Consider the following 25996-nt stretch of genomic DNA (forward strand, 5'->3'; position numbering starts at 1 on the left):
AGTGCACGCGCACACCTACACACACACACAACTTCTGGACAGAATGAACAGATTGCAGCTTCTGCGTTACCTTTTGTGTCTTTGACATTGAAATTCACCTGGAGTCTGGTGTCTCAAGGATATGTGCGAAGAGAGCAGGGAGCAAGGGTGTGGACGGAGATAAGAGAAATCAATTTAATTTCAATTCGAGCAGCAGACGCGAACGCGCGCGAGTTTGTGTCTCCGTGCCGACATGCACACACTGTATGCATGTGCGCCGGCATACAAATTTATCTGTCAAAGAAAGACCCGCATGCACTGTATTCTCACTTTGTTCAGCTTGCCACATTTTTCACTAATTCTCTTAGCGCAAACAATGTCTGTGGCAGAGGTTAAGATAGAGCTCGAGTCATAAATACTCAAAACAAATAACATTTTGAACTGTTTTTCTCCCACTGGGACACTTAACCATTAACCAGCTATTACCAAAGACTTTTCAAAGAGTGCTGACAGGTCTACCTTTTAAGACACGGGGACTGTGCTTGCACTCATCTGCTTACATCCTCACTATCCTCTTTTGAAATACAGCTACCCTCCCTGCCAACCACACACACACGCACGCACGCACATACCCCTTGTTATTTGGAAAGAGCTCTTCTTCAGCAGCTGTTGAATCTCCCAGCTGCGTTTTATTACAAGGGAAAGTGCCAGTCTTGTCTTCAAGGCAGATGGCGGGCTGGCTGGCCCTGTAGACACGTGGCATGTTGGACGACTGCAGACGGTGCTCCATCTCAAAGAAGCCGAAGCTACATTATGTTTGTAGAGTGTTTGCACTAAAAGTCTGCACTCACCTCATTCCCAATCCGCTGTGTGGTGAGCAGGCTGTGTCTGGAATGTGCGCCACGTATGCACCCTTCATGTCAAAGATGTTTTCCAAAGTTGTTCTCCTTTGATAATCACTGGTGTGTGAAGTTCGTGAGTGTCGCACAGCACCTGCTCTCTTTTCATCCATTGTGATGTTTACATTTTTTCGGACCTGTAAGATAATAATTGCAAGGCTTGTTAATCTGCGTGGAAAGCTTTGTCACTGAACACAGGGCAAACAATTCTTGTGAATGTCTTATAGTCTTATTTTCTCTACCCTATAATTTCTTCTTAAGGTGATTTCATGTAATGGTGATGCCCTGGACATGCCTCAGAGCCGCTGGCATGTTCAGACACTCTTCAGTTCATCAATACACTGCATGAAAACCCATCAGGGGGTTAAAATAATAGGTTGTCTTTCCTTGCGGGGACAATACCCTGGCTCTGGAAATGATTGATGGGTCTGAGGTCCCAGGATTCACCAGGAGGTTTTGGTTGGCCTACAGGGATCAATGTCTACCTCACATTTCACATTACCTATCCATTAGGGAAGAAGAGCCACTTGAGGGGGGCTTTTTGTGGACCAGAAAACCAGCCAATGTTGTTTCCTAATCCTACAGTCTGTCTCCAACAAAATCATCCATCATGCTGGAGTTAACAGGGATAGACTCACGTACACAGAGCAAAAATACCAACCGCAACACTCAGTGAGGGGCTGTTGCTATGACTTTAGCAAGTTGAGGCAGCAGTGCATGAATGCTGGGGAGATAAGAACACAGGATGATGCAGTGAAAGATACTGTACAAATGACGTTAATGAGTGCTTGTGAAGGGTGGGAGCTGGTCAGTTTATTGGTGTCCATGGCCAAAGTTGAGAGCACATGGAAACTTGAACCCGGCACACAGTCATGAGTCATTTCCGCAACTGGAAACAGAAGGATGCCTCCAGTGGGGCAGGAAACAAAGGCGCTCTCCTGGATACATTTTGACACACTTTGCCGCCTGTAGATCACATGTGGCTGATACCCAGCTTCTGATAAGGTCAGTGATTTCACATACTCTGCTGGTGTGATGAGGAATCAAACCAGAAAACGTGCATTAAAGATAGATTTAAGCGTTGAAGATTAGAGTGTTCTGAGGCTTTGCCAAGAACTGCCCCCACCATGTGACCTTTTACACACTGGCACACCACATCACCTCATGGGTTTATTTTATTTTACTGTCTTACAGGGCTGTTGCTCAGAATACACTCACTGTCTGCTTTTGTGTCTTTAGTGCGCCACACTGCGTCAGGGCTCTCCACAAAGCCGGCAATGATGAGAGGCGCCCTAAAAGCTGTTTTAATTTCAAGCTCAAGGCTCCGTTAAAAGGATGGATGTCCTTTACATTCAGTCCTCCCCCCCTTTCTGGTTGCTTTGTCACTGTTGTCATGAGCGCTGGAGCCAGCCAGAGAGGAATCCCTGGAATCTTTTTCGGCTGACCTGGCTCTGAAAAGTAATGGTGACATTGTCCTAGTAGCAGACCCGACTCCTAGATGCTTAATAGTAAATTTCAGTCCCTGCATCATGTGTAAGAATAGTCTGTGGCCCTTCTGGTGCCTCAAAGAAACTAAAAATGAAAAAGAAAAAAACATTCAACAGTGACTGTATGCCCTTCACAGTTTCCATAAAATACGCAATAATTTAAGCATTCTAAAATAATTAGACTGATATAGATTAGTTGCAGTTTACAGCAGAGTGGAGCGGTGAGTTTAACTCAGCAGCAGTGATAGGGTTAACATACCCATATGGTGTACCAAGAGGTTTGGTCCAATGCTGCTGTGGGCCAACAGGAGAGCGAAGGCTGGGTGGGGAAAGAACAGAAGGGAGAGGACAGCGGGGCATACACTCTCCCAACACCTGCACCTGGTCACTTGAATCTCACTCAGTCACCTCCAAACTCACTTTTACGGATCAGCGGACCAACATCTCGATCACATCACGGTGATGGTTGTTGCCATCCAGGTTTAAACTTTTTTCTCTCTCTCTTTTTTTTTTTTTTTGGAAAGAGTGGAAAAGGCGTTAAAGGATTAGTTGTTCCCCCCTCCTCCTTCTCCTCCTCCTTTTTTAAAAAAAAATATGTTGAGTGAATGCCTTTGGTCAATGGCGACCGATTAGCCTTCGGTTTTTCCTCAGAAGAGGAATTAGCAAACCTATCGGATTGTTTTATGCCTGCGCAGAGCTGCTGACAGAGATTTTCCAGCTCAGCTCCGAAGCGCAAAACGCGAGGAGTGCAGCGGTAACATCCCGCAAGTTTGGGATCTGAAAGGCACGGCGGCTTTCCCGAAAGCCCGGTATCAAAGGTAGGACATTTAACTTCTCTCTGGTTTAACTTTTAACTCAGGTTTGGTTACTCTGTAGCGTGGTCTGGATGGCAGATGACTGGAGTGCACGCATTTGTAGCCCACGGCTCCTATTTCTGGATGTTGAGTTCACAGGTAAGCGCGCACTCCTCCCGAAAAAAGAACAAGGTTATAGAAATCCTGTAATTATTATTATTTTTCTTGAAATGGAAACCATATAATAACACAGCAGAACTTTAATCTCTACTGCTGATCCCACCCAAGCACAGAAAACCAGCAGGAGTGCCGCCACTTGTACAAATACCACGAAAATCAGGCCATCTCGAACATGTAGTCCCTCGGGCTCAATATAATGGTTTAGTAACACCCACTAATTGCATTTGTAACGATATTTTTAAGGCATTTCAAGTAGACTCACCCTTTAATTATTTTTTCCATCTTCATCTAAATATTGGTAGGTTAAATGTAGCCTTCAGAGTCAGCAGGTCATAGACATTATGTATTCAAATTAGGGTCAAATATGTTTTCTAATTATTTGTCAGTATCAGTTTATTATTAATATTTTGTATATCATGTTTTTATTTATAAAGTCATAATGTTAATGTTACATGGGCTGACTACAAAAAAAAATCTCACACCTTTGTATTTTCATTGGTCTCTACCTCATTTCAAATATCTCACGGTGCATGACGGGTTATTAGCAAGTAATATACGAGGTTTGATAAAAGCGAATAGGAATCAAGCTCCCATGGTGCGTAAATATAGCAATTGTGTGAATATGCCAAGAAGACTGTGAGGTATTCCCAGCAGCTTCTGTTTTAAATTTCTAAATTCTTACCATGTCAGTCATTTCAGTTTCATCAGCTTTTTTATGGCAGCATAATTTTTTGTATTATGTGTGTCAGATAAATGAGTGGCTTATTGTGAAAAACAAAACAAAAACCTTTTGTGAAATCCCACCCCATTTTTGACCATGAATAACTCATTTCCAGGCTTGTACCATGTGCACTGGAGGCCTCGGCTACACGGATGTCATAAGGAGGGGGTGAAAAAGCCCGAGGGATAGCTTATAGCCCGAGCAAGGCACACCTTCAGGGAGACAATTTAATGGATGTTATGGACTCAGCTTTTAGTATTCATAATTTATATGGGATCCTCTCAAAGCAAAGTGCAGATGCATAATAAATGTCTGAGTTAAGGTCTAACAGTTAGGCTACGTTTCAACACCCCTAAACTGTCAGAAATTGTTTCGGCCAGGACTACCTGTGTCTTTGAACTGTCATATATTTCACTTCTCAGCTCCTGAAAGTACACTGACATGCTTTGTTGAAAAGACTGAGGGAAAACCAGAGGGACTCATTGATGGGCATCTTCATCATCTTTTTGATACAGTTTTCTAAAAGAAACATGGGCAAAATTTATGCAAAACAAACTGTAATGTGTACAAGATGAAGACCACAAGGCATTAGTCTTCTTTTTCCAACTGACTGTATACTTACAAGTATTATTATACAGTCTTGACACATAACTCACTACGCTTACACTTTAAATAAATAATAGGCCTGTCATATTTTCCAGCGCAGGTGCGAAGATTTGGACGTTGTTCTCTCCTGCCAAACGAGACGTCTTGCCTTGGAAGGCTGCAGGCCAAACTTCTGATCAGAGAGATCAGAGAAAGTGAGAGAGACTAGCTTGCCTGTCCTCCCTTCTTTCTTTTTATGTCTCCCATTTCTCATGGGGCACTCTATAATAATAGTTCATTCGTCTTTCTTCTTTTCGTCCAGATTTAGATCTCTGTGGGCTACCTGCGTGACTGTTACCATGACAGCATCTGGAGCCCAGCTCCTCCTTTTGGCCCTCTGTGTTTGCAGAAGCTTGGGCGTGCAGCAGTCTGCTCCTCGGGTTCGCCTCTCCTTTAAAGGTGAGTTCGTTCAGATTAACTAGAACTCTTCTGTCAGCGGGGATTATCGTAATAGTTTATTGTACTTTTTTGGTTTCTCCCGCAAAGCCGCTCGCTTGCGCAAAAACTCACCCATACACCCACGCGCGCATCCGAACTAGCGGTTCTATTTCCTTTTCATGCATATGTAAAGAACGTATTTCCTGCCACACGTCAAACTGTGCAACGCTGAAAACAAAAGGTGGATATTACGTGTGGATACTGGTAGTGCCCTTCAACAATTTGTCCCCACACCCTGAAATCCACACGCACTACAGTGTGGCCTGTCAGTTCTTTGTTTTTTGACGTCTGACGGTCTGACACAAGAAGGAAACAGCTGAAATTTGATCATGACCTTTTTGAAAGCCAGAGTAGATTTGAGATGGGGCAGATAGTGTTTTCTTTGAAGCTTTTTTTCGCAGGTGTTTGGGATTTTCCCGTGTTGTCTGTTCCCTGTCGTCATTAACTATAATAGCAGAGATTCGTGTTACAAATATGTGGAAGACACCTTTGATCCAAACAATGTCGGATGATTACAGGTATTTTCTGCATCCCTATCATGTTGTCACTTAAACTCGCAGAAAGACACACAAACACACACATGCGGGCATCACACCTGAACTTGGTGTAAGTGAGAATTAGAGGTGTGAGTGAGATTTATAACGTTCCCGAGCGCTTTCATGTGGAGTTGAGTCAGAACCTTCTGTTTGCAGGTCAGGTCTAGGCAGTGCTGACATGCTTGCTTCATTATGTTCTTCAAGTGCAGCGATTTAATGGGAAACATTTATGATTTGGTACAATTTCAAGAAAAGCCACCTGAGGCAGATTAGAGGTGAACTAATCACGGGATCTGTGCTTTATAGCCAGTGCTGTTTTGAATTCAGCTGATTTTGTAACACCAAAGACACGCTGTTGACAGCTCTTGCATACGGAGACACTTTCCATTTGGGGCTCGAGAAAGTAATTGCTGTGCATTTTTGCGTGACTTTTAACGCTAATCCCCTTTTGGTAAACAGCTTATACATACCAGTGAGTTTTTGCAGCAGTTTGAACAAAGTAGAAGTCTGACCAGTTGCGCAAGCTCGGTCTTGAACTTGATCGTGTTCCTCTCAGAAAAAGGAATTCACATCTGTCAGGAGCTGTCCTTGACAATTTCACTTTCAGGAGGATGTTTGTAGGAGCTGAAAGGTGAACGCTAGATTGTTCGTAAGAGTACGTTCGCAGACTTAAGTCACCCTTCCCCCTAATACCAAACAAAAAAAGGAAAAGAAAAAAGTTGGATTTACTCTGCAATTCTTTTCTGCGACTCCAAGGATTTATTGTTCATTGTTTGTGACAGCGAGTCTCTTTGTTCCCTTGAGGCGCCTGTGGAGGAGGTTTTTGAGGAGGCTGGAGGACATGTGACTCTTCTGAACGAATGAGCCGGGCTGAGTGACACTCTGGGGGTACAGGAGGCCTGGAGAGGAAAGGAACACTACACTGACTTCCCTGCTGCTGGGAAGTTGTATCAGTCATAAGCGCCGAAATGGGAATAACTGTAAATCGGTTGAATTAGTGTTGCTAGAGAGCAGAATCGGCAGTGTAACTGAAGCCATGTTTTAGAATCTTATGCCCTCGCAGTGCTGTCAGCAGTTAGCTCATACTCGAGAGACGTCTGGGACTACAGTAAATGGCAGCAGTCATTAGTGCCTTAGTGACAATATGTTGTCAAGCTGTAACACGAGAGCTCATAGTGGCCCAGCTGTGGCTTCATACTTGAATTGTGTGTCCTTCCCAGTGTTTCCCTGTCAGTGTCAGAATGTTGTCAGGGGGTAAGTGTTTGCTGAATGTTTACCAGATGATGGCAGTACATTGTTTGCTATTTTTGGAGAATGGAGACATGTATAGGGGTGTGGTGTTTCTACATTTAGCCTGTTCAGTGAATCCACTATGACCCAGTGATGTGGCGCTTGTCCAGAAGCTTGTTATCCTGTGTTTACCTCTTGGGAACAGAACCAGACCTCATCCCACCTCTGAGACTCCATCCCATGTTGCCCGGAGATCCGATTGCATAGCTTATTTTTGTTGCACCTTGACTGCATCCTGTTAACACGGGCCTCAAAAGGAAAATGGAAGGTGCTTTGATGTAAATAGAGATTGTGCTTCCTCTTGATTCCCTGTAAGCCCACTTCTAAGGGTCTCTGTGAACATTTGTCAATATATAATCCTGCTGTCTTTACCATGAGTGCGCCATGTCACAGTGTGCACATATGGTGGTCAGAATTTTGCACATGCCACAGATGTATGAGCGAGTCTTACTTTGTATGTGTTTAAGCTAGTTGTTAGATGAAAGAATGGAAACTTTCAGAAGTAAAGTCCTCCACAGTAGAGTCCATTTGTCTTGCAGCAGATGAAAATAGCCTAATCGGGGTTTTCAGGAGAACAAAAAAGGGGGAAACATTTTTCACTGCATGTCTTAACAGGTTACGCTCTGCTGAACACAAATCTGATCTTAAGAATTAGCCGTGAGTTCCACTGACCGTGTTTCCTAAGGGACTCGCTTTTTCGTCTAACTCCACAGGGCACGCGGTGCCTTAAACTCAATCAGACAGCCAGGACGCATAAAATATTAAGATCTTAAAAGCGAAAATGTTTCCTAAAATGCTCTAAGTTGAGTTATATTTAATCTGTGACACACATTTTCCTGCACACAAGTGAGAAGTATGCTGTTTAAGGGACCATAAGTTCATCCAAGTCTATAATGAAACATGGTAAAAGCATAAAAGGAATAATATGACTGGATTTTCTCCACATGACGCTGGTTTTTCCAAGTGGCGAAGTTGTAATTATTTTTTAACAAACTGGCAACACTTTCCAAACAGAACTGATGGACACAAGAGCGGCACGACCCTTCAGCTTCACCTTCAATACCAGCGATTACCGTGTACTTCTGATGGATCAGGACCAGGGACGTCTGTACTTGGGCAGCCGGGAGTACCTGGTGGCTCTGGACATGCACAATGTTAACAAGGAGCCACTCATAGTGTGTATAAATTCCTTTCTTCCTAAATCCGCTCTGCCATTTGGTATGTGGTATTTAGTCTCAGAATGCATTGATCCTTAATAATTCACTGTTTGGGGCTATTTGTGCTTTTGGAACAACAGATCCACTGGCCAGCATCTGCTAAGAGAAAGGGAGAATGTCAGATGACAGGAAAGGGAAAACAGGTAGCGTCAAGTATTTACATCCTGTTCTTTCAAAAAAGTTGGAGGCTCCTGCTTTCAAGATACAGTGTTTGGATTCCATTTGTCTTACTCTCCTTTGTCAGGGTGAATGTGCCAACTTTGTGCGGTTGATAGAGCCGTGGAACCGCACCCACCTCTACACTTGTGGAACAGGAGCGTACCAACCCATCTGCACATTCATCAACAGAGGCTGGAGGGCAGAGGTGAACAAGACGATTACCGTTCCCTTAGAGGCATTTACAGCAAAACCCCTCCAGCTTTGTCCTCGCTAAATATTTCACAGCTACCACCCGGGGCGCTGATTTGTTTATGATTTCCCATGCTCCCTTGTGATGTCTTAGCGGTCTATTTTCATGCATACTGACTATCTAATCTGCCTCTGCAGGACTACCTGTTTAGGCTGGTCCCTGGGTATGTGGATTCGGGGAAGGGAAAATGTTCCTATGATCCCAAACAGGAGAATGTTGCAGTTTTGATCAGTAAGACATGACTGATTTATAGCCAGAAAAAAACCCACTAAATTCCTTCTCAAACTCCTTAAGCTACTGTTTTACCACCCTGTTTTTTTACTGTCCCACCTGTGCAGATGGTAATCTATATGCAGGGGTACATATCGACTTCATGAGTACAGATGCTGCTGTGTTTAGGACCATGGGAGGAAGAACGGCAATCAGGACAGAGCAGTATGACTCCAGATGGCTCAACGGTGAGTAAGTGTGGGTCTGAGTAGGTAAATATTACTGATTACAGGTTATTGCTCCGTTCATTTTTTTGACAACCACTTGCCTCAATCCTCTCTCTGCTTATCTGTTTTTATCCTCCAGAGCCTGTGTTTATTCGAATCCAGCAGATCCCTGACAGTGCAGAAAAGAATGACGACAAACTGTACTTCTTTTTCCGAGAGAAGAGTCTAGACTCCAGCGGCGGGGCGAGTCCCACTGTTTTAGCCAGGGTGGGAAGAGTGTGTCTGGTGAGCCAAAGCACACTGCGCAAGTTGTGAAACTATAAGCAGCTCACCTTTTTAATATAAAATGCATTGACCTAATTTCTTTCCTGTCTAGAATGACGAAGGAGGACAGAAGTCCCTGGTGAACCGCTGGACGACGTTCCTGAAGGCTCGTCTTATCTGTTCGGTGATAGGAGAAGACGGGGTGGAGACACGATTTGACGAACTACGTAAAGTCATAATAAAATAAGCACTGTGTTTAAACTGGTTGCATTATAACTTGCCTATAGCGTTATTGATTTGCATGTCATTCTTTTAATAGGGGATGTGTTTATACAGCCAACGCAGGATGAACGAAACCCTATGGTGTACGCTCTCTTCACTACAGCAGGGTGAGACATATTTGGAGACTCGCCCAATGAATTCACTTCTCATTCAATCTCATTAACTCAGTTTTTATTTTCACACATTTTTGTGGACATAACTTAATTTCATGGGTAGGGTGCAAGCTGTCTCCTACCTCTACTTATTACCTTAATTGTCTGTTTGTGCTCAAGCTCTGTGTTCAAGGGATCAGCAGTCTGTGTTTACTCGATGGCTGATATCCGCAACGTATTCAACGGACCGTTTGCCCACAAACATGGCCATAATTATCAATGGACAGAGTACACTGGCAAGATTCCCTACCCAAGGCCTGGAACGGTAGGTTTCTGTCACGTAATGTCCAAAATGACACAATGGAATAAAACCCAGATGCTGAAATTTAAATCAAAAGGAAGTCACCAGATGATGCACACGAAATCTCCCCTCCTTTTTTTTTTCCACCCAGTGTCCGGGAGGAACCTTCACTCCTGGTATCCGATCCTCAAAGAACTTTTCAGATGAGGCTGTGAATTTCATCAGAGCCCATCCCCTCATGTTTCATTCAGTTTATCCTATCCATCGCCGCCCCCTGGTGGTGAGAACTGGTGTGGACTATAGGTACACTGCCCTGGTGGTGGATCAGGTGGATGCTGTTGATGGGCGCTATGAAGTGCTCTTCCTGGGGACAGGTGAGACAACTTCAGGGATGATTGCACATGCTCGGTTGAAGTTGATTTCTTTCTTTTTTTTCATGCAAATGTTGTTTTTGATCATAATTCATTCATACTTCTAGATCGAGGCACTGTGCAAAAGGTAATCGTTTTGCCTAAGGACCCAACGAGCATGGAGGAGTTGACACTAGAGGAAGTGGAGGTTTTTCGGGTATGTCTAAATGTGTGGTCCTAAAAAGTACACAGTGCAGTGTGTTCTAAGAAAAGGGGTCATTTATTTTTACATTTTTCTTTTTTTAATACATTTTTAGACCAGAGCACCAGTCAAGACTATGAAAATATCATCTAAAAGAGTAAGACAAATCTAACCTGGTCATATACATTTCTTTGCATGTATTAAAACAAATGCCCCACAGACACTTGCTGAGTTTTTTGTTTGTTTTTTTTGCTTGTGTTGCCACAGCAACAGCTGTACGTGTCATCAGACGCAGGGCTGACCCAAGTGTCGCTTCACCGCTGCGGGGTGTACGGCAGGGCCTGCTCTGACTGCTGTCTGGCTCGGGACCCCTACTGTGCCTGGGATGGCGAGAGTTGCTCTGCTTTCACGCCATCAACCAAAAGGTTAGGGACGTCTCACAAACCTCTATACTATAAAGTAAGGATGTGACAATATAACGTCAAATTTCAATGAATTTGAATTTGAATTCTATCTCAGGAGAAGCAGAAGACAGGACGTTAAACACGGCGACCCGCTGAGGCAGTGCAGAGGCTTTAACGCCAAAGGTGTGGCAATTTTATGTGTTTTTAAAATGATGTAAACTTGAAAATTTAGCATTTTTTTTTACTTTATTTTTTTTTACCATTTAAATGTCCAGTTGAGAAACGTCTGAGAGAGACAGTGCAGTTTGGAGTAGAGGGCAGCAGCACCTTCTTGGAGTGTCAGCCTCGTTCTCCCCAGGCCACAGTAAAGTGGCTCTTCCAGAGAGAAGGAAAGAGGAAAGTGGTGAGGAAGAGCAATCTTTTTTTTAAGATGCAAAAGAAATCACTTCACTTTTTGGTAACTATCTTTATTGCTTTTATTGCTGAGAGTTTATTTTTTTCCAGTAAGTATCGAGGTTTGTGATCACTGGCAACAAAGAAAAAAAGTCCCTTCTTCCAGCTTAGAAATAGCCACACAATGCTGTAAGCAACAGCAGACCCTGTGTATATAAAGCAAAATAATTTTACGTATTAAAATAAGAACACGTGCATTTTGCTACCTTTTATATAAGAGGCTGTTTCTGTGTTTCCACAGGACAATTATTTGCCCTATTATTTAAAATTATTATTTAAACTTGTTCCCTTTCTTTGACTTATCTGCTGTTTCACCCTTTTTCCTTCAGCTCAACCGTGCCGGAGGGGTTGTTAAGACCAACCACGGCATCCTTCTGAAGTCTCTCAACCAAACAGACGCTGGGCTCTACCACTGCCTCGCCACTGAAAACAACTTTAAACACACGGTGACCCGCATTGCGCTGCGCATCCTTGACCGAGACATCGTTTTAGCTCTCACCGCTCAAGACGAGGACGAAGAGCCAAAAACTCATCAGACACGGCCATACTCGCAGTCCTCCCTCGCCTCTACACCATTCCCGCCTGAGATTAGACTGATCAACCAGTACTGTCAGTCCTACTGGGAACAAATCAGTCCCAAACAGCAGCAGCAGCGTAAGCGCACCAGCCGCAGGCACACAGAAAGCCAGGACCAAGGGCTCGGCTAGGAGACGGGACCAACACTGTCTGGCACTGGCCTGTATAGACTTTATGGTGGACTTTCATTTGACACATCTTTGGGTGTCACTTCTATTCATTAGGCAGGCGATGCTGTCTTTCTGTCCTTAACGTGTATTGGTGGTTTTGCAAACGCCAGCCCAGTAAATACATATGAAATATATTTTACACTACTGATGACCACATTCTAAGTTGTAGCATACATTTCTATTCTCCAAAACACAGCTGTATTACCAATGTGGTTAAAAAAAATGAATGAATAACAGACTGCACATTGGGGTTGATCACATATTTCACACACACTTTGGTGTTGATTTGGACAAAGGCTGACTGTGATGTAAAGTATATGTAAGATATAGCTAACGGGCTCCAACACGCAAAAACACAAGTATGTTCTCTTTTAAGTATCTTGAAACAGAAATGTAATATATTGATTGTGAATATAATATATAAGGTCGTGATGCAGTCATTGGATTGCTCTTGCATAACGATGACATGAATGCATATTTTGCATGCGTACTGTTGTTGTTTGTTGCAAGTTGTACATTTAACTGTTCTGTTTTCTGGTGTGTTACGATGTTTGTAAGGTGTATTGTTTTATGTTAAGCTAATTCCATTGGATTTTGTCATACAATGACTCCCTTACTGTCCTGTGCATTAGTGACCTACAGTATGTGAGTATTGAGGCTATGTATAGCGTACAGTGTTCTTCCAGTCATGCACTTTGTAGGTGGTGGTATTTGAGGGAACTGGGGATTTTTGCACAGACGTTTGAGAATATGATACAGGAACCTACTTTTTTTATGTATAGTATGTTATAAAAATGGGAACGAAACTGGCTCAGATTTAGTATTGTTGGTGTTCTGTCATAAGCTGTAGTCACAGGTTGGTTTTTGGGTTTGTGTCTTTTTTAAATGGCTCTTTAAGCATATTTTCCACTCGGAGCCGCTTTTCACCTCTGCTATGTGTTGTGATGCTCATGAATCCTACACTGGAAGTGTTAGAAAAAAATATAAGCATTTCAGAATTCTCATCAATTTGTTCCTTTCGATCTTTCATATTGAAATATTTCTTTCATTTTATTTCATTTTTTTTACGAATCCCCTACAAACAGTACTTTATCACATATCCAAGCTATACTCCAGTTTGCAGTTAACAAATCTGTAACAGATCATCGCATGTAACAGTTCATGGGGTTAAAACAAACATCAGAACTCAAGCAAGTGGAAAATTCACAAAAAACAAGAACAGCTAGATCAGTCATCCCATTCATCGTCATCATCATCGTCATCCCCACCGTCATCTTCACTTTCATCTGAAAGACAGAACAAATATAAAGTGTTTGTAGCTCTGATGGTTTAACTCATGCATGCATACACTCACGCACCACTTTATTAGGTACACCTAGCTCGCACTGGTTTGGACCCCCTTTTTCCTTCAGAACTGCTTTAGTTTTTCAGCAAGTTACTGGAAAGATTTCACAGAGATTTTGATCCATATTTGCATGATAGCATCATACAGTTCCTGCAGATTTGTCAGCTTCACATCCATGATGCAAATCTCCTGTTCCATCACATTACAAAGGTGAGCTATTGGAATGAGATCAGAGCCTGGGAAGTGACGCCTAGTGTGGTCTTCTGCTGCTGCAGCTCATATTCTTCAAGATGGGAGTTTGGATGTGTTCCTACCTTGATTGCAGCTAGTGAGTATTTCTGTTACTGCTGCCTTCCTAACAGCTCAAAGCAGTCTGGCCATTCTCCTCCAACTTTAACGAGACATGTTTGCCCAGAGGTTTGCTCCTGCTATCCAGCAGTTCATCCAAATAACTTCCTGATATTTTCTTTCTCAGACGATTGTACGTGAACCAGAGATGATTGTGCAGGAAAACATCAGTATATCAGCGGTTTATGCAACACTCTGACCAGCCCATTCGGCACCAACACCAAAACACGTCATATCCGCTTACTTAAATAACCTTTCTTCATTATCCTGATGCTCAGTTTGAGCTTCAGTAGGTGGTCTTGCCTACATCTACATGCCTAAATGTACTGATTTAGTGCTATGAGATTGGATGATTAGATATTTGCATTAATAAGCATCTGAATAGGTGTACCTAATAAAGAGACCAGAGTGTACATAAAAAGATGTCACTGGTAGTGTAATATTTACCAGAGGAATGGATGACTTTGCTTCTCTTCTGCATGACCATCATGAGAGCACCGACAATGCCTTCACCTGACTCTGCTGATGCAGGTGGAGCTGGATTAGGGTCGTCTGTTACCTGTAATACACGACACCACAGGAGGACAAAATGTAAACGTCAGTACGCTCTACAAATATCTCGGCATGTTGCAGCATGAAAATCAAGACGTTTGACTTATGTAACAGATGTTCTTGAGAAAGCCGAGTTTCTTTACATTTCTCAGTTTTTTCCCGAGTCGGATCTGATCCAGCAAAGCTCCTCTGCTGTCTCCTCCACCAACGGAAGTGGAAGTAGGTCGTGGTGCACCGCCAGATATGGGAGGAGGAGGAGGGAAATCTGAAGAAACTGAAGTTTGGGGAGGTGGCGGTGGTGGTGGTGGAGGAGGAGGAGGTGGGCCCCCTCCCCCTCCCCCTCCTCCCCCCTCCCCCCCCCCCCCCCCTCCTCCTCCTCCTCCACCACCAACCCCTCTGCTGGGTGTAGACGGGACAGGAGGAGGTGGAAAACCTGCGGAGCGCTGGCTTGGTGGTGGAGGAGGAGGAGCGCCGTGGGAAGACATGGGAGGTGGGGCATGAGGAGACCTTGAAGATGGAGGAGGTGGAGCATGTGATGGCGGGGGTGGCGGAGGGCCGCTTCGGCTTGATGGAGGAGGGGGTGGTAAAGATCCACGAGAAGGAGGTGGCTGGGGAGGCGGGCCTGCTCGCTGTGAATGACCTGGAATGGGAGGCAGGGGGCCAGAACGGCCTCGCTGGGGTGGAGGGGTTGGAGCAGAGGGGCTAGAGCCTGGTAGCGGAGGGAGGGGCCCCTGTCTGCCAGGTGGAGGAGGTGGAGGTCCTGTAGCTACAATTGAGTGGAAGAAGGTATAAACATATATTACAACTCATCCACGGTTTAACAACGAGATCAGCCTGTTTGGAACAGTGAGATAGTTAACTGAGTCAAAAACGAGGCAGTGAGAGTCTAACCTGATCTGTTCACCTCCCTTTTGACTGCCTCCATCCCTCCTGACTGTTCAATTACATTATAGATGAGCTGAGAGGTTCTTTCATCCCTCATTTCAGCTTCACTAATGCCAGCTTGAGACAGCAGCCGCATCAGGTCAGGGTCCAGGTTGTTAGGGTCCCACCCCACATGACTTACATGCCTGACGGAAGGAAAGAAGAAGGAAACAGTTTATTGAAGTTAAATTTAAACAACAAAATATGAACATTGCTCTAAAACCTCTGATAAAACTTCATTTTCAGCGAGTCATACACTCACTTAAATCCACTAGGTGCTCCTATGTCTGCTTTGGAGAGCTTGAGGCCTTTTTTCTGCTTCTTCTTCTTGTCCTTCTTTCCTTTGCCTGTCGCAGCAGAGGCAGCAGCAGGTGTAGGCACCGAGCGATAGCGTGAAGACTGGATATCTGGGTTTTGAATGTCCACTGTGGCCATGTGAAAAGAAGGAGGGCCACTAGGTCCTGTTTTTGGAAGACGTCCATATTAGCTCACTGGTTAATATGTTCCTAGTATGTTTCATTTTATGTATCAATAGTAAAAGGTACACAGCAAAGACAGCAGTTGCACACCTTTTTCAGGTGGGAGTGGAGGCAGGGAACTTCTGTCTGCAGTGAAAGAAAACAGAAAATTATATGTAGCACTACAGTTTGCCACGTTTACACAGCATACTGTTTTGAAGTTTTTGCCATCTTACCACTAGTGTGCGGGGGGCGCTGTTTCTTATCTGTGAGAGAGGTGAGAGAAACCATTTTGCATAAACCCCACACACAGCCGTTGAAACAAATGAACGACTTGTTATTTCATATATAACCACGTATCAGCCTGGAAGCGATTTTTTTCTAAGAGTACTAGAATAGGGTACTTGATAAAAATAAAATAAAAAACTTCCTCATTTAGTGTGATTTTAATGTTTGTTTTTCCCCCACAGTGCTTTCTCAAACATATATATTAATCTCAAACCATCTATACACAAATAAATTGTGAGTAAGTGGTAACCATAATATTTCAAATGTATTCTTTGCTTTCCAATTCTAAAATGAGACATCAAAGCAGTGAAAGGCTGTGGCCTCACTGACCTTGACGGGTGTTTCTTTGGTTGATTTTTTCCTGAACAGCAGTTTGGAATAAGTCAGCTTCGTGCAGATCACAGAAGTTCAGTCCGACCTGGCAGTCCTACAGTGTATAACAAACGCACACAGAATCAGGAATGATGATTTTTGACCTATAGTGATGATTACACCAGAAGTAATTGCACCACATCACATCATAATTACAGCTTTAAGATGAGCTAAAACAAGGGGTGTGCTTACATCAGCAGGAAAGGTATGAAAGAATTGCTTTGGGGCTGAGTACACAATTTGGTTGTAGAGCTCCTGCTCCCAAACCATACTCCCAACCTGTAAAAAGAGTGAATTAATATGTCAGTCTTGTGAGATTAGAAACTTAATCTAAGCTATCTAATACGGGACCCATTATGTAGGGGGTTACCTTTAAATCAAACATCCGTATGAAATAGGAGCGCTGAGGGTTGTCTTTGACGAAACAGGCCACCCCAGTGTGCTGCAAGCTCCACATGGATGAACTGTTAGGTAGAGCCATGAACAGCTGTACGACTGCGGTGGCTATGGACTGAACACATAGACAAGACAGACTATGAAAAGAGCTCAGAGCTGATAGGAAACTTGAGAGCTCTTTATTACAGTTCATATGTAAATTTGCAGCTTTGCAGTGAGAATAAACTTCCTCATCTGCTTTCATTTGTTCAGATAAGGCTTAAAGTTTGTGATGCTCCTAGTTTTTCAATGCAGCCTTCTACGCAATTAAAATGTGTAGCTTGTGCACATCTAGTGTTTTGTTATTATGGCGGGGTCACAACTGTAAACGCTATTGTTTACCTCAGAGGCCAAAAGCAAGAACTGAACAAGGCCAAAGCTGAGCATAGTGACTAATTCTGACAGCAGAGGAAGAATTGGTTCAGCCACCATTTCCTGTTACAGCTACCTACTTTTTGATGACCTAATGTCAGCAAATAATGCTTGAATTCACATAAACTATCAATAGATTTCAAAAATATAGAGTAAAATAAGACAGGCCTTCAAATGGACCAAAAATAAAGCGACTAAAAGCATTAAGAAAATAATCTGCCAAAAGAGTTGAGAAAATGATGGTACAACAATGCTGTGTTAAAAGTATAACAGTCCTCAACCCATTGTTAAACTGTGCATCAATTAGAATGATGTGTACTCCAGTGTACGCCGCCTTCTTTTAAGGTAAACGCTTTTAACGAAAAGGATACAAGTCAAGACAGATAAAGCAGAGCGACATTCTTTCAGTTGGTAATCCCCTCCCGGGTCAGCTAAGAACTTACAGCACACCTTCTGCCCAGCAGCTCCTCCAGCTTGTCATTCTCCTGTGGGCTCAGCAGAAAGCTTTGAGTGCTCTCTGTTTTAGTTTTAGATCCACGACTCATAGTCCTGTGATAAAACCGGTTATCCTAAACTACTGTATGCACGGCATTTGAACAAGCGCCCTTGCAACAGAATACTCTCTATAGTTAGCTCTACAGTCAAGGAAGTTTCTCTTCTCTCTTCTTTGCACACATCAACTCAAAGCCGGAAATGAACGACCACATTTTTTCTTCTCTCGCTCAGACCCAGAGCACAAACGTGTTACTTCCATTTTCAGAAGGAGGAAGTGCAATGTTATATCTCTCCTCCTCAAGTAACGTTCTTTTAGATACGCTGAGTTTATGCGACCTCTTATACAAATTTTTAAAAAAAGAGACGATTATGTACAAATAAAACACATTTTATTGACAGTTAACAACATTCAAATTAATTTAAAAATGTACAGGATGAATTACAATGTTAACAGGTCTCTTAGTCACATTTTAAAAACAAAAAAAGGACTTCACTAATTCTTGCTTAAAGAGGACCCACTGTGCTTCGTATTTTGAGTATTTCAGTCTATTAGAACAGCTTTGCATGCTTCATTTGAAATAATGCTTAGTGGACTTTACTGCAAGCCCTCAGATGGTCCAGAGCACCCAAAGTCCTTTCAACAGACTTCTTTCTGACCAACTGTCCTTTGCAAACAGAGGTTTTGAACAGCAGGTGGTTCAAACAGCAAATAAAGATCTTATGCAGCAGCAGCTAAAACTGTCACAAATAAGGAAATGAGCATTTAGAGCAGTCTGAAGTCTGAGCTTTCTGCTCTCAGGATTACTTGGACTTGCTAACCTCAGTACTTCAAACTTGTTTAAGATGAGCACACCCCTTGTAAGAGTTATGTATATGACTGAGATAAAAACAGTGAAAGCATAACAGGTCCACTTTGAAGCCATTATTGATCACAATGAAAAGTTTCTGGTACTGATTAAACATACGCAGCATTTATAACACTGGATGAATTCATGTACAACTTTAACTGGTCTTTGCCAAGCATGTTAAAAAAAAGAAAGAAAAAGAAACACTCTTTCACAATGTGACATAATAAATAGATTCTTTGGTTTTCAATTATGGATGTTCAGGCTCACATAAAAACTTTGTTTCGGTTTTCACAAACCTCTCACACATGACTGTCTGTTTGACCTTCATGAACAGCAGCAAAAAACAAAAAAGAAATCCCATAAATTGCACCGTATTTTGCCAGGTCACTGGGAAACTTCACAATGACCATAATTGTGACAGTAATTTTTTTTAAATGGATGAAATATCACATTAAACGCATTGATTAGAATCCATGTTAAATTCACTGAAAACGTTTTTGATCATAAGCAGTTGTTTGTGTGGAACTGCAGACTAACCCTCGAAGGCCATAATTAGCTGAAACGGTAAAGTTTGGGGAAATGGCAGATTTGTCAGTCATAAAAGTAAAAGTAAACCATAGCTGACAAATGTCTCAGGCAAAGAAAATATTGCCTTACAAAAGTAATACATGTAAGTTCTGTAAAATCTGACATGGTAGGGAAGTAGATTTGTGAAATGTAGACATTGACTGAGCAATTCCAAGGAACTATCCACATCCAAAAACGGAATTTCCACTTTTTTTCTCATTCAAAGCATTTGCTGCAAATCTATATATGACCCCAAACAAAATCCTTAGTTTGAGCTGTGACAGGACTGATCGAGGCAGAACACTTTGCTTTGTATTTTCATACATTTGTGTTCTCTCCTCCGGTACAGGACATATCGCCTGCTCCATCACATGTAAAAACACTTTCCTGTTTTTTTGATGTAGGCGAAGGCTCTTCACGTTATCCTTCATCTTGTGTAGTCAAACTTTCTAGTTTGGCTTTGGATGAGAAGATGGGGCTAATTTAATGAAAAAGAGGGCTTTGGTTGACGTTCTGTGTGCAGTACCTCTGTTCAGTTATAGCAGCTAGTGCCCACCTACACTTTGACTCTCTCCAGTCACCCAGTCAATGATAATAAATGACAAACTCATGATCATGAAGACAAATCCCAATGCAGCGAAGCATATGGCCTGCAGTAATAAAGGATAAGAAAACAACATGTGTATTAAGAACAGATAAAAGCTAATATATGGAGATTAACATGACCAAGAACAGTTAATACCATCTTTGATAGAGGAAGGATATACCTGAATCTTAGATCTTGACCGCAGGGGTTCCTGGTCTTCAGGAACAATTCGGATATAGAAAATTGCGGGTAGGATGAAAATGAGGCTGGGGGCGGATGTGGCTCCTGTAGATGATAGCACAGAATAAATAAGTGAGTTTATTTATTAGAAATAATTCATAGCATGATTTACAGATGATCTAGTCAGTATAATAAAAATATTTTACTAAACCTTTTTATACTCAACCATAAAACACATTTTTGTTCATCAAACAGCCAAGAATAAAAGGAAAATGACATCTGTTACAGTTATATGAAAAAGTCAGTTTGAATGTAGACTATGAAGTCCTGTAAAAAAAATAATTATACTCTATGTACACTATGTTGTTTAATTTCACTGAGGTTAGTAGGCATTTATTTATGCATCCATATTTTAGATGGGTTGAGGTCTGCATTTTGACTGGGCCATTTTAGTTATTTCGGCTGTAGATTTCCTGGTGTGTTTGGAATCACTGTCGTGTTGCATGAGCCAATTTGGGCCAAGCCTTATTTGTCAGACAGATGGCCTCATATTTGATTCCAGAATTCTCTGGCATGCAGAGAAGTTCATGGTTGGCTCAGTGACTGGAAGGTGCACAGGTCCTATGGCTGCAAGCCCAAATCATCACCCCTCCACCACCATGCTTGATAGTTGGTATGAGGTATTTGTGCTAATATGCTGTGTTTTTTTTGTTTTTCAAATACAGCACTGTGCATTATGGCCAGATAGCTCCATTTTAATCTCATCCGTCCAAAGGACATTGTTCCAGGAGTCATTTGTTCCGATGCATGTCATGTTGTTATGTTCTTTAGAAAGAAGAAGCTTTCTTCTCGCAATTCTTCCAAATGATCCATATATACATATTTTTTCTATTTGTACTATCATGAACTTAGAGATTTATGATTTTAACCGAAGCTTGTAAAAGAAAATCCCATATAGAGTCAAGAATAGCCCCAATTTCGGAACTGAGCAGCTGCATTTTTGCTGTGTAAACATACCAATAATGCCAAAGATGTCACGGATGGAGGGCACCAGGATAACAAGAAGATTGACCACGACCAGGAGACAAAAGGCAATGCCAATGTGTCTAACCCAGTGGAAAGGCTTGTCAGCGAAGAAGATCTGAAGCACGGCCTTGCGGATCTGCAGACAGTAAGAAAATGAAGAATAAGATCAGATGACAAATATTAAGACTGATAATCTTTTAAACCTGATTTAGGTTCATTGCTTTAAGTAGTATTAAATGAACAGCTATTAAGAAGCTGTTGGGTAAAGTCAACTTTATCCAAATCTTTTAATGGGTGTTTTCTCACATTTGCTAAAAAAAAATAGTTTATTATGTTGAAAATCGAGACCTTAACATAGTTTAAAGTTTCAGGTTAAAGAGGGACATTCAGAAGCATTTTTCTACCTCTTTAAACAAATAGTTAAAGGGTGGGTGAAATATGCTCAGCTGGATACTACTTTCATATTTGTATATTTAGTATTAAGCTAGCTTAACCTTTAAACTAGAACCAGCTAGCATGTTTTTGTGAAAAAACTTGGCATTACCTTTAGAGCTCACAACAAAAGCAGGCTCGTTGGTCACAGTAGTTCCCTGTTTAAACCACAACTTACCATTTTTGCAGTATGGTTTTTACGTAGTTAAGAAATAATAATACAACGTGTTAACTAGCAAGCTGTAGCTGTACAGTAGCTGATCCTGGTCACAATCCTTAAGCAAAAGCTTCAAAGATGTCACCCTCCCTTCATTTAGCTCGCTACTATGTCAGTCTCTATAATTTAACTCTAAAGGGCTTAGACTGCGCAGTCTTAAAATTCCTACTAAAATGTTTTATTCCATTAAAAAATTGTCTGTCAAACAGTCAAGTATTAATACTTCTTAAATTAGTTAAAGAAGGTTAAGTTAAAAAAAAAGTCCTTATAGTCAATACACTCCTGAAAGTGAAAGAGTTGCTTTGGGTTTCATCGTTTCACTGTGGCACAGCACTGAAAGAGTCAAACTTTTTCAGTACATGAATTATTTTCATTTGGCAGAGCCAGTTATGTGATGCAGAGTCCACATTAGCAGTTATTGATTTGTGATGTTAGGATTTTATGGCTGAGATAGGAACACTGTTAGGAAGCAATACAGAAGTTAGGACTATAGACTGCTTAATGCTATGTGTCCTTGTGTTTACTATGAACTTGCAGCATAATTCTAACCTGTGTGAACCTGGGTAAAAATTGTCCAAAAATATTAAAGTTTTCTCAGGCCTATCTAACAGATAAGTTTAAAAATGAAATTCTTCAAAATAACTGTTGCCTTGGAGTGCCACTGGGCTCAATACTGGGCCCAGTATATTCAGGTCAGTATAATTTACTCACACAAGAAATCATGAATCACTTCTGCCTCACTCACATGATGCCAGTTATAACTGTTACACAGACAACAGACTTGAAAACCGATTTAATAAACAGCTACAGTATCTTTAGGTTCGTTCAGATGTCAAGGGTGATTATGTTTGTTGTTTGTTTTTACTTAGCCAATGGTCTGTATATTTCTTTAACAATTAACTAATGTAGAAAATAGTCAATTACCAGACTAATTGCTACCCTTCTGTTAGTTTTATTCAATTTTTAAAATCTATATTACTGCATTTTTCTTTGTATAATACACAAAAACTCAAAAACTATCTCTCTGTGTGTGCATGTGCATATGTCTGTGTTTTTTTGGTCACCACCTAATCTGACACGATCAAGAGCTGAACAGCCAAACCTGACTTACAGGTAAAACTTATCATGTTACCTAGCAACTACCTAGCCACATATATAGATAGTATAAAATACGGATGTAGCTTCTAGGATAAAAAAAAAGAAGCATATTTTGCAGAAGTGCTTTAAGCCAATTTCTGATCTGAATGCCACCAGATGGCAATATATGTGGCTGCAAAAGACTTAGTCCTTTAGTAGTCTATGGGAAAACTTCTATCTTGACCTGTGTAAAAACTTCCTGGTTCACCTTTTGGGCTCAGTCACTCATTATGGTCATATTGAATTTTTAAAAAAAGTAAATCTTATTCAGACAGGGTTTCAAAATGGAGGATTATCTATTTATCTGTGAAGTTGTACAATCATTGGCTAAAAATTTGTCAATCATGCCATTACACATTTTTATATGTGGACCCACAGTCACACCCACTTTAATGTCCCTATAGCATCATATGAAAGCATATGGAAAGAATATGGAAAGTTAAGCCTTTTGCTCTCATAGTACATGTGCCCTTAAACAACATCTTGTATAAACATTCTTCTTCTCTTTTATGCAATTATTATCTTAAACTAATATCACTGATGTCTTACCGGGAAGAGAACCACAGGAACAGTCAGAGTTACAGCTACAAGCACAGCCAGGCGTACACAGAGGATCAAGACATCCAGTGGGTCCACGCGAATATAGGTGTGTAACAGCTCTGACTCCACAGCGCCTGGACACAGAGAAGCAGACAGCCTTTTATATACAGTATCTTGCGTGGTTTCCTTCTTTCACAATACTGTAAGTTAAATCTCACAACACTTCAAAGCAGAATAACAAAGTGACCATTCACTTGTATAGCCATGAAAGGTCACATCTTACCATAAAAAGTGAGGTAACCAAAAAGAGCTGTCAGCAGATACATGACAAACATGGCCAGGATGGAGATGTTAGCAACATTCTGCATGCGTTTCTTGGTGGCACTAGAGTAAAGCAAAACCGATAAATTACAATAATTTGTCTTGAAAACTTACAGTGTGAAGCAGTAAAAAAATAAAAAATTAAAACTTACTTTCGGAGCTCAGTGTAGATTGGTAGCACTTCTGGGTGGCAGACAAAGGCAAAAGCCAAAATTGGGATGGTGTATGCCGTCTACAGCCAAAACACAGCAAAGGTCAGTAACACAGTTATGGTTGCTATATTCTTAACGCTGCTGTTGAAATAACACACCTTAGTTTCGTTGACTTAATACACTCCGGTGCAAAAAATATAACGTGCTGTGCAAATCATTAAATAAAAATACACATGACACAGCAGGAAACTAGGCACAGGCACCGTGAAAATGTTTGTTCACTAACCTGTGGGTTCATGGTAAATAGCTTGGAATCACAGAAGCCATCTGCTGTAGAATCAACACTGTAATGCTCAGCAGCAGTTTTGTTATGATGATCATCTGCCAGTGGACATGGGATGTTGAATTTCTTGTATATCACCTGAGGAGACATGCTCATAGCTTAATCAAAGATAAATATTTAACAGAAGCGCGGTGGGTTATATTGTATGTATCTTTAATGTCTCACCGAAATGAGAAAAAACACCATACAGGAGAGCGAGAAACCGCTGGTATAGCCAAGGTAACCTGGATCGCAATAACAGCACAATGTTAACGTTATTCATGGTCTTAGACAGTAGAGAGAGAAAAGGAGGCAATAATGTCACTTTAATTTAATCAATGCAGGATATGAAAACAAGGCAGAACAAAGGATAGTGTAAACATGATGCAAGTAGGGGAGGATGAGTAGTAATACTAATAATTGCAAAAAAAGAAAATGTGCAACAGAATGAAAAACATACCAAGGTGTTTCATGAGTGCTAGAGGAAAGATGATGAGAACACTAACTATGATGATCAAGTAGTTTCCATTCAAGAACCACTCTCTAAGAGACAGCCAAAAGAACAGATGTCAAAAAAAAAAAATTAGTGTGTTCCTAAACAAAAATGAAACTGATTTATGTGACTCTAAGTTAGAAAATAGCTTTCACACTCACCCCGTGTTCTCCTGTTTACCGAAGAAAGCTTGAATAACCAGTGGGAGCTCAGACTTTACGATGAAGAGATAGCTTGACATAGCTGAAAAGAAACCAAAACAAACGTATTTTGCGTTCATATTTATATTTATATATAGTTTTATGACCGGCGTCAGAGGTAAAGGAAATGGAAGGAAAATTTACGACATTACCTCCAATGTTATGTACTGTTATGATGACAGCAGCCAGCATTTTCCCTGGGTGGCCAAAAGCCCGATTTCCAAGCTGCTCATAAGCCCGAATGCCTGAAAACACATAAACTCTGTGTATGCGTTCAAGCTATCAACATACAAATTGCTCTGTGGCTACATGCTTGGTAATTCTCTGCCTTACCCACAACTCCAGCACTTTTTAGCAGAAGATGAATTGAATATGCGGACAGAAGAGCAATGCAGACCAACAGGATTCTGAAACACATAAGACATTTACATTCTTTTAAAAAAAACATATTCACAAAACTATTCTGTTACTCTGAAGTTCTTGTGATTGTTGTCATTTTGTTTTTTAGTTGTTGTTTTTTCCCACTCACACAAGAGAGTTTGGCTTTGAGAGACTGACTCTCCAGTCAGCCGTTACCTCCCTTCCCCCTGCCACATAGCACAGGTCTGATCCAACCAGGCGTGTCTTGGATCTGATCAGTGGGGTCTATATTTAACCACTCAAGTCTGATTTAGAGAAGCCGCATGTGCATGAGCTCTAATGTACAATCTGACAGATCACAGTTTGCACATTAGAAGTTGTATGTAGCTGTTGATGTACACCGATAGGTCACGGACAGAAACATCAGTTATCCCCTTGCCATCACACAAACCTGCCCAAACACAAATAAACACAAAGAACAAGATGATACACACTGGTGAGGCTCTACTTCTGGCCTTATAAGGACCCTCTATTAAATATATCCCATCTGTATCTACTATTGCAAACTGTGACCTAACAGTGAAAGACAAACACAGTTTAAATAGAAAACAAAGAAACCATTCTCTAGAGAAAAGGAACAAAAATGATCTTTAAAATAAGAGAAAAGCAAAGACCGTTAGCTTCTAAGAAAAACTATTAACTCTCAGTCCTAAACAAAACGACTTCAGTTTGCAGAAACCTTAGCTATGTCAGTCTATAGTTTATATGCCCAAATGCTCACATGATAAACAGCCCTGCTGTAGCCTCTAGGAGAGCACACATTCTACTTTACCCAGTTACTAAATATAAATCACAAGAAGCTGAAATCAATCTTCTGTAATTCAGTTTGCAAAAAAAAAA

At 41.4% G+C, this 25996-nt stretch overlaps 3 protein-coding genes across 5 annotated transcripts in view; 1 reads left to right on the plus strand and 2 right to left on the minus strand.

Moving 5' to 3' along the window:
- Positions 1–2692: 2692 nt before the first annotated feature.
- Positions 2693–12932, plus strand: LOC102205613 (semaphorin-3F-like). Of its 2 annotated transcripts, none has more exons than XM_013910498.1 (19): positions 2693–3183; positions 4744–4860; positions 4968–5104; positions 7984–8144; positions 8267–8329; positions 8431–8550; positions 8733–8826; positions 8934–9053; positions 9172–9317; positions 9409–9523; positions 9616–9685; positions 9851–9995; positions 10123–10345; positions 10450–10538; positions 10639–10680; positions 10791–10948; positions 11043–11110; positions 11203–11330; positions 11710–12932. In XM_013910498.1, exons 3-19 carry the CDS (start codon positions 5005–5007, stop codon positions 12085–12087), a joined length of 2220 nt encoding a protein of 739 aa, XP_013765952.1. In that variant the 5' UTR covers positions 2693–3183; positions 4744–4860; positions 4968–5004; the 3' UTR covers positions 12088–12932. The 2 variants fall into 2 exon arrangements, with proteins under 2 accessions (XP_013765952.1, XP_005731709.1); XM_005731652.1 differs by having other exon boundaries at positions 4762–4860.
- Positions 12933–13353: 421 nt separating this feature from the next.
- On the minus strand, positions 13354–17925 carry LOC102199265 (wiskott-Aldrich syndrome protein-like). Its single transcript, XM_013910468.1, has 12 exons — positions 17664–17925; positions 16784–16924; positions 16606–16692; positions 16372–16468; positions 15990–16019; positions 15865–15900; positions 15558–15756; positions 15263–15441; positions 14734–15137; positions 14515–14700; positions 14267–14378; positions 13354–13412 (listed from the first exon to the last, which is right to left on the minus strand). Exons 1-12 carry the CDS (start codon positions 17763–17765, stop codon positions 13354–13356), a joined length of 1632 nt encoding a protein of 543 aa, XP_013765922.1. The 5' UTR covers positions 17766–17925.
- Positions 17926–18104: 179 nt separating this feature from the next.
- Positions 18105–25996, minus strand: part of LOC102205892 (sodium-coupled neutral amino acid transporter 3) — a 12640-nt gene continuing 4748 nt past the window's right edge. For both annotated transcript variants that reach the window (XM_013910511.1, XM_005731653.2), the window contains exons 5-16: positions 25070–25143; positions 24889–24981; positions 24698–24779; positions 24504–24586; positions 24230–24288; positions 24008–24142; positions 23722–23801; positions 23532–23632; positions 23258–23382; positions 20914–21058; positions 19898–20001; positions 18105–19780 (exon numbers count right to left, since the gene is read on the minus strand). In XM_013910511.1, the coding sequence (XP_013765965.1) occupies positions 19676–19780; positions 19898–20001; positions 20914–21058; positions 23258–23382; positions 23532–23632; positions 23722–23801; positions 24008–24142; positions 24230–24288; positions 24504–24586; positions 24698–24779; positions 24889–24981; positions 25070–25143 (1186 nt within the window). In that variant the 3' untranslated portion in view covers positions 18105–19675. The remainder of the gene's footprint in view (positions 19781–19897; positions 20002–20913; positions 21059–23257; positions 23383–23531; positions 23633–23721; positions 23802–24007; positions 24143–24229; positions 24289–24503; positions 24587–24697; positions 24780–24888; positions 24982–25069; positions 25144–25996) is intronic.

This window comes from Pundamilia nyererei, unplaced genomic scaffold (assembly GCF_000239375.1).
Source record: "Pundamilia nyererei isolate P.nyererei 1_Seehausen unplaced genomic scaffold, PunNye1.0 scaffold00044, whole genome shotgun sequence".
NCBI classification, from domain to species: Eukaryota; Metazoa; Chordata; class Actinopteri; order Cichliformes; family Cichlidae; genus Pundamilia; species Pundamilia nyererei.

Coding starts and splice junctions, on each gene's coding strand:
- LOC102205613 (XM_013910498.1), top strand. CDS start 5,005: ATGACAGCATCTGGAGCCCAGCTCCTCCTTTTGGCCCTCTGTGTTTGC. Junction 9,054..9,171: donor TGACTCCAGATGGCTCAACG/GTGAGTAAGTGT, acceptor TTTATCCTCCAG/AGCCTGTGTTTATTCGAATC. Junction 9,996..10,122: donor CCTACCCAAGGCCTGGAACG/GTAGGTTTCTGT, acceptor TTTTCCACCCAG/TGTCCGGGAGGAACCTTCAC.
- LOC102199265 (XM_013910468.1), bottom strand. CDS start 17,765: ATGAGTCGTGGATCTAAAACTAAAACAGAGAGCACTCAAAGCTTTCTG. Junction 16,693..16,783: donor TACGGATGTTTGATTTAAAG/GTAACCCCCTAC, acceptor CTCTTTTTACAG/GTTGGGAGTATGGTTTGGGA. Junction 15,757..15,864: donor TCCACTCCCACCTGAAAAAG/GTGTGCAACTGC, acceptor TTCCAAAAACAG/GACCTAGTGGCCCTCCTTCT.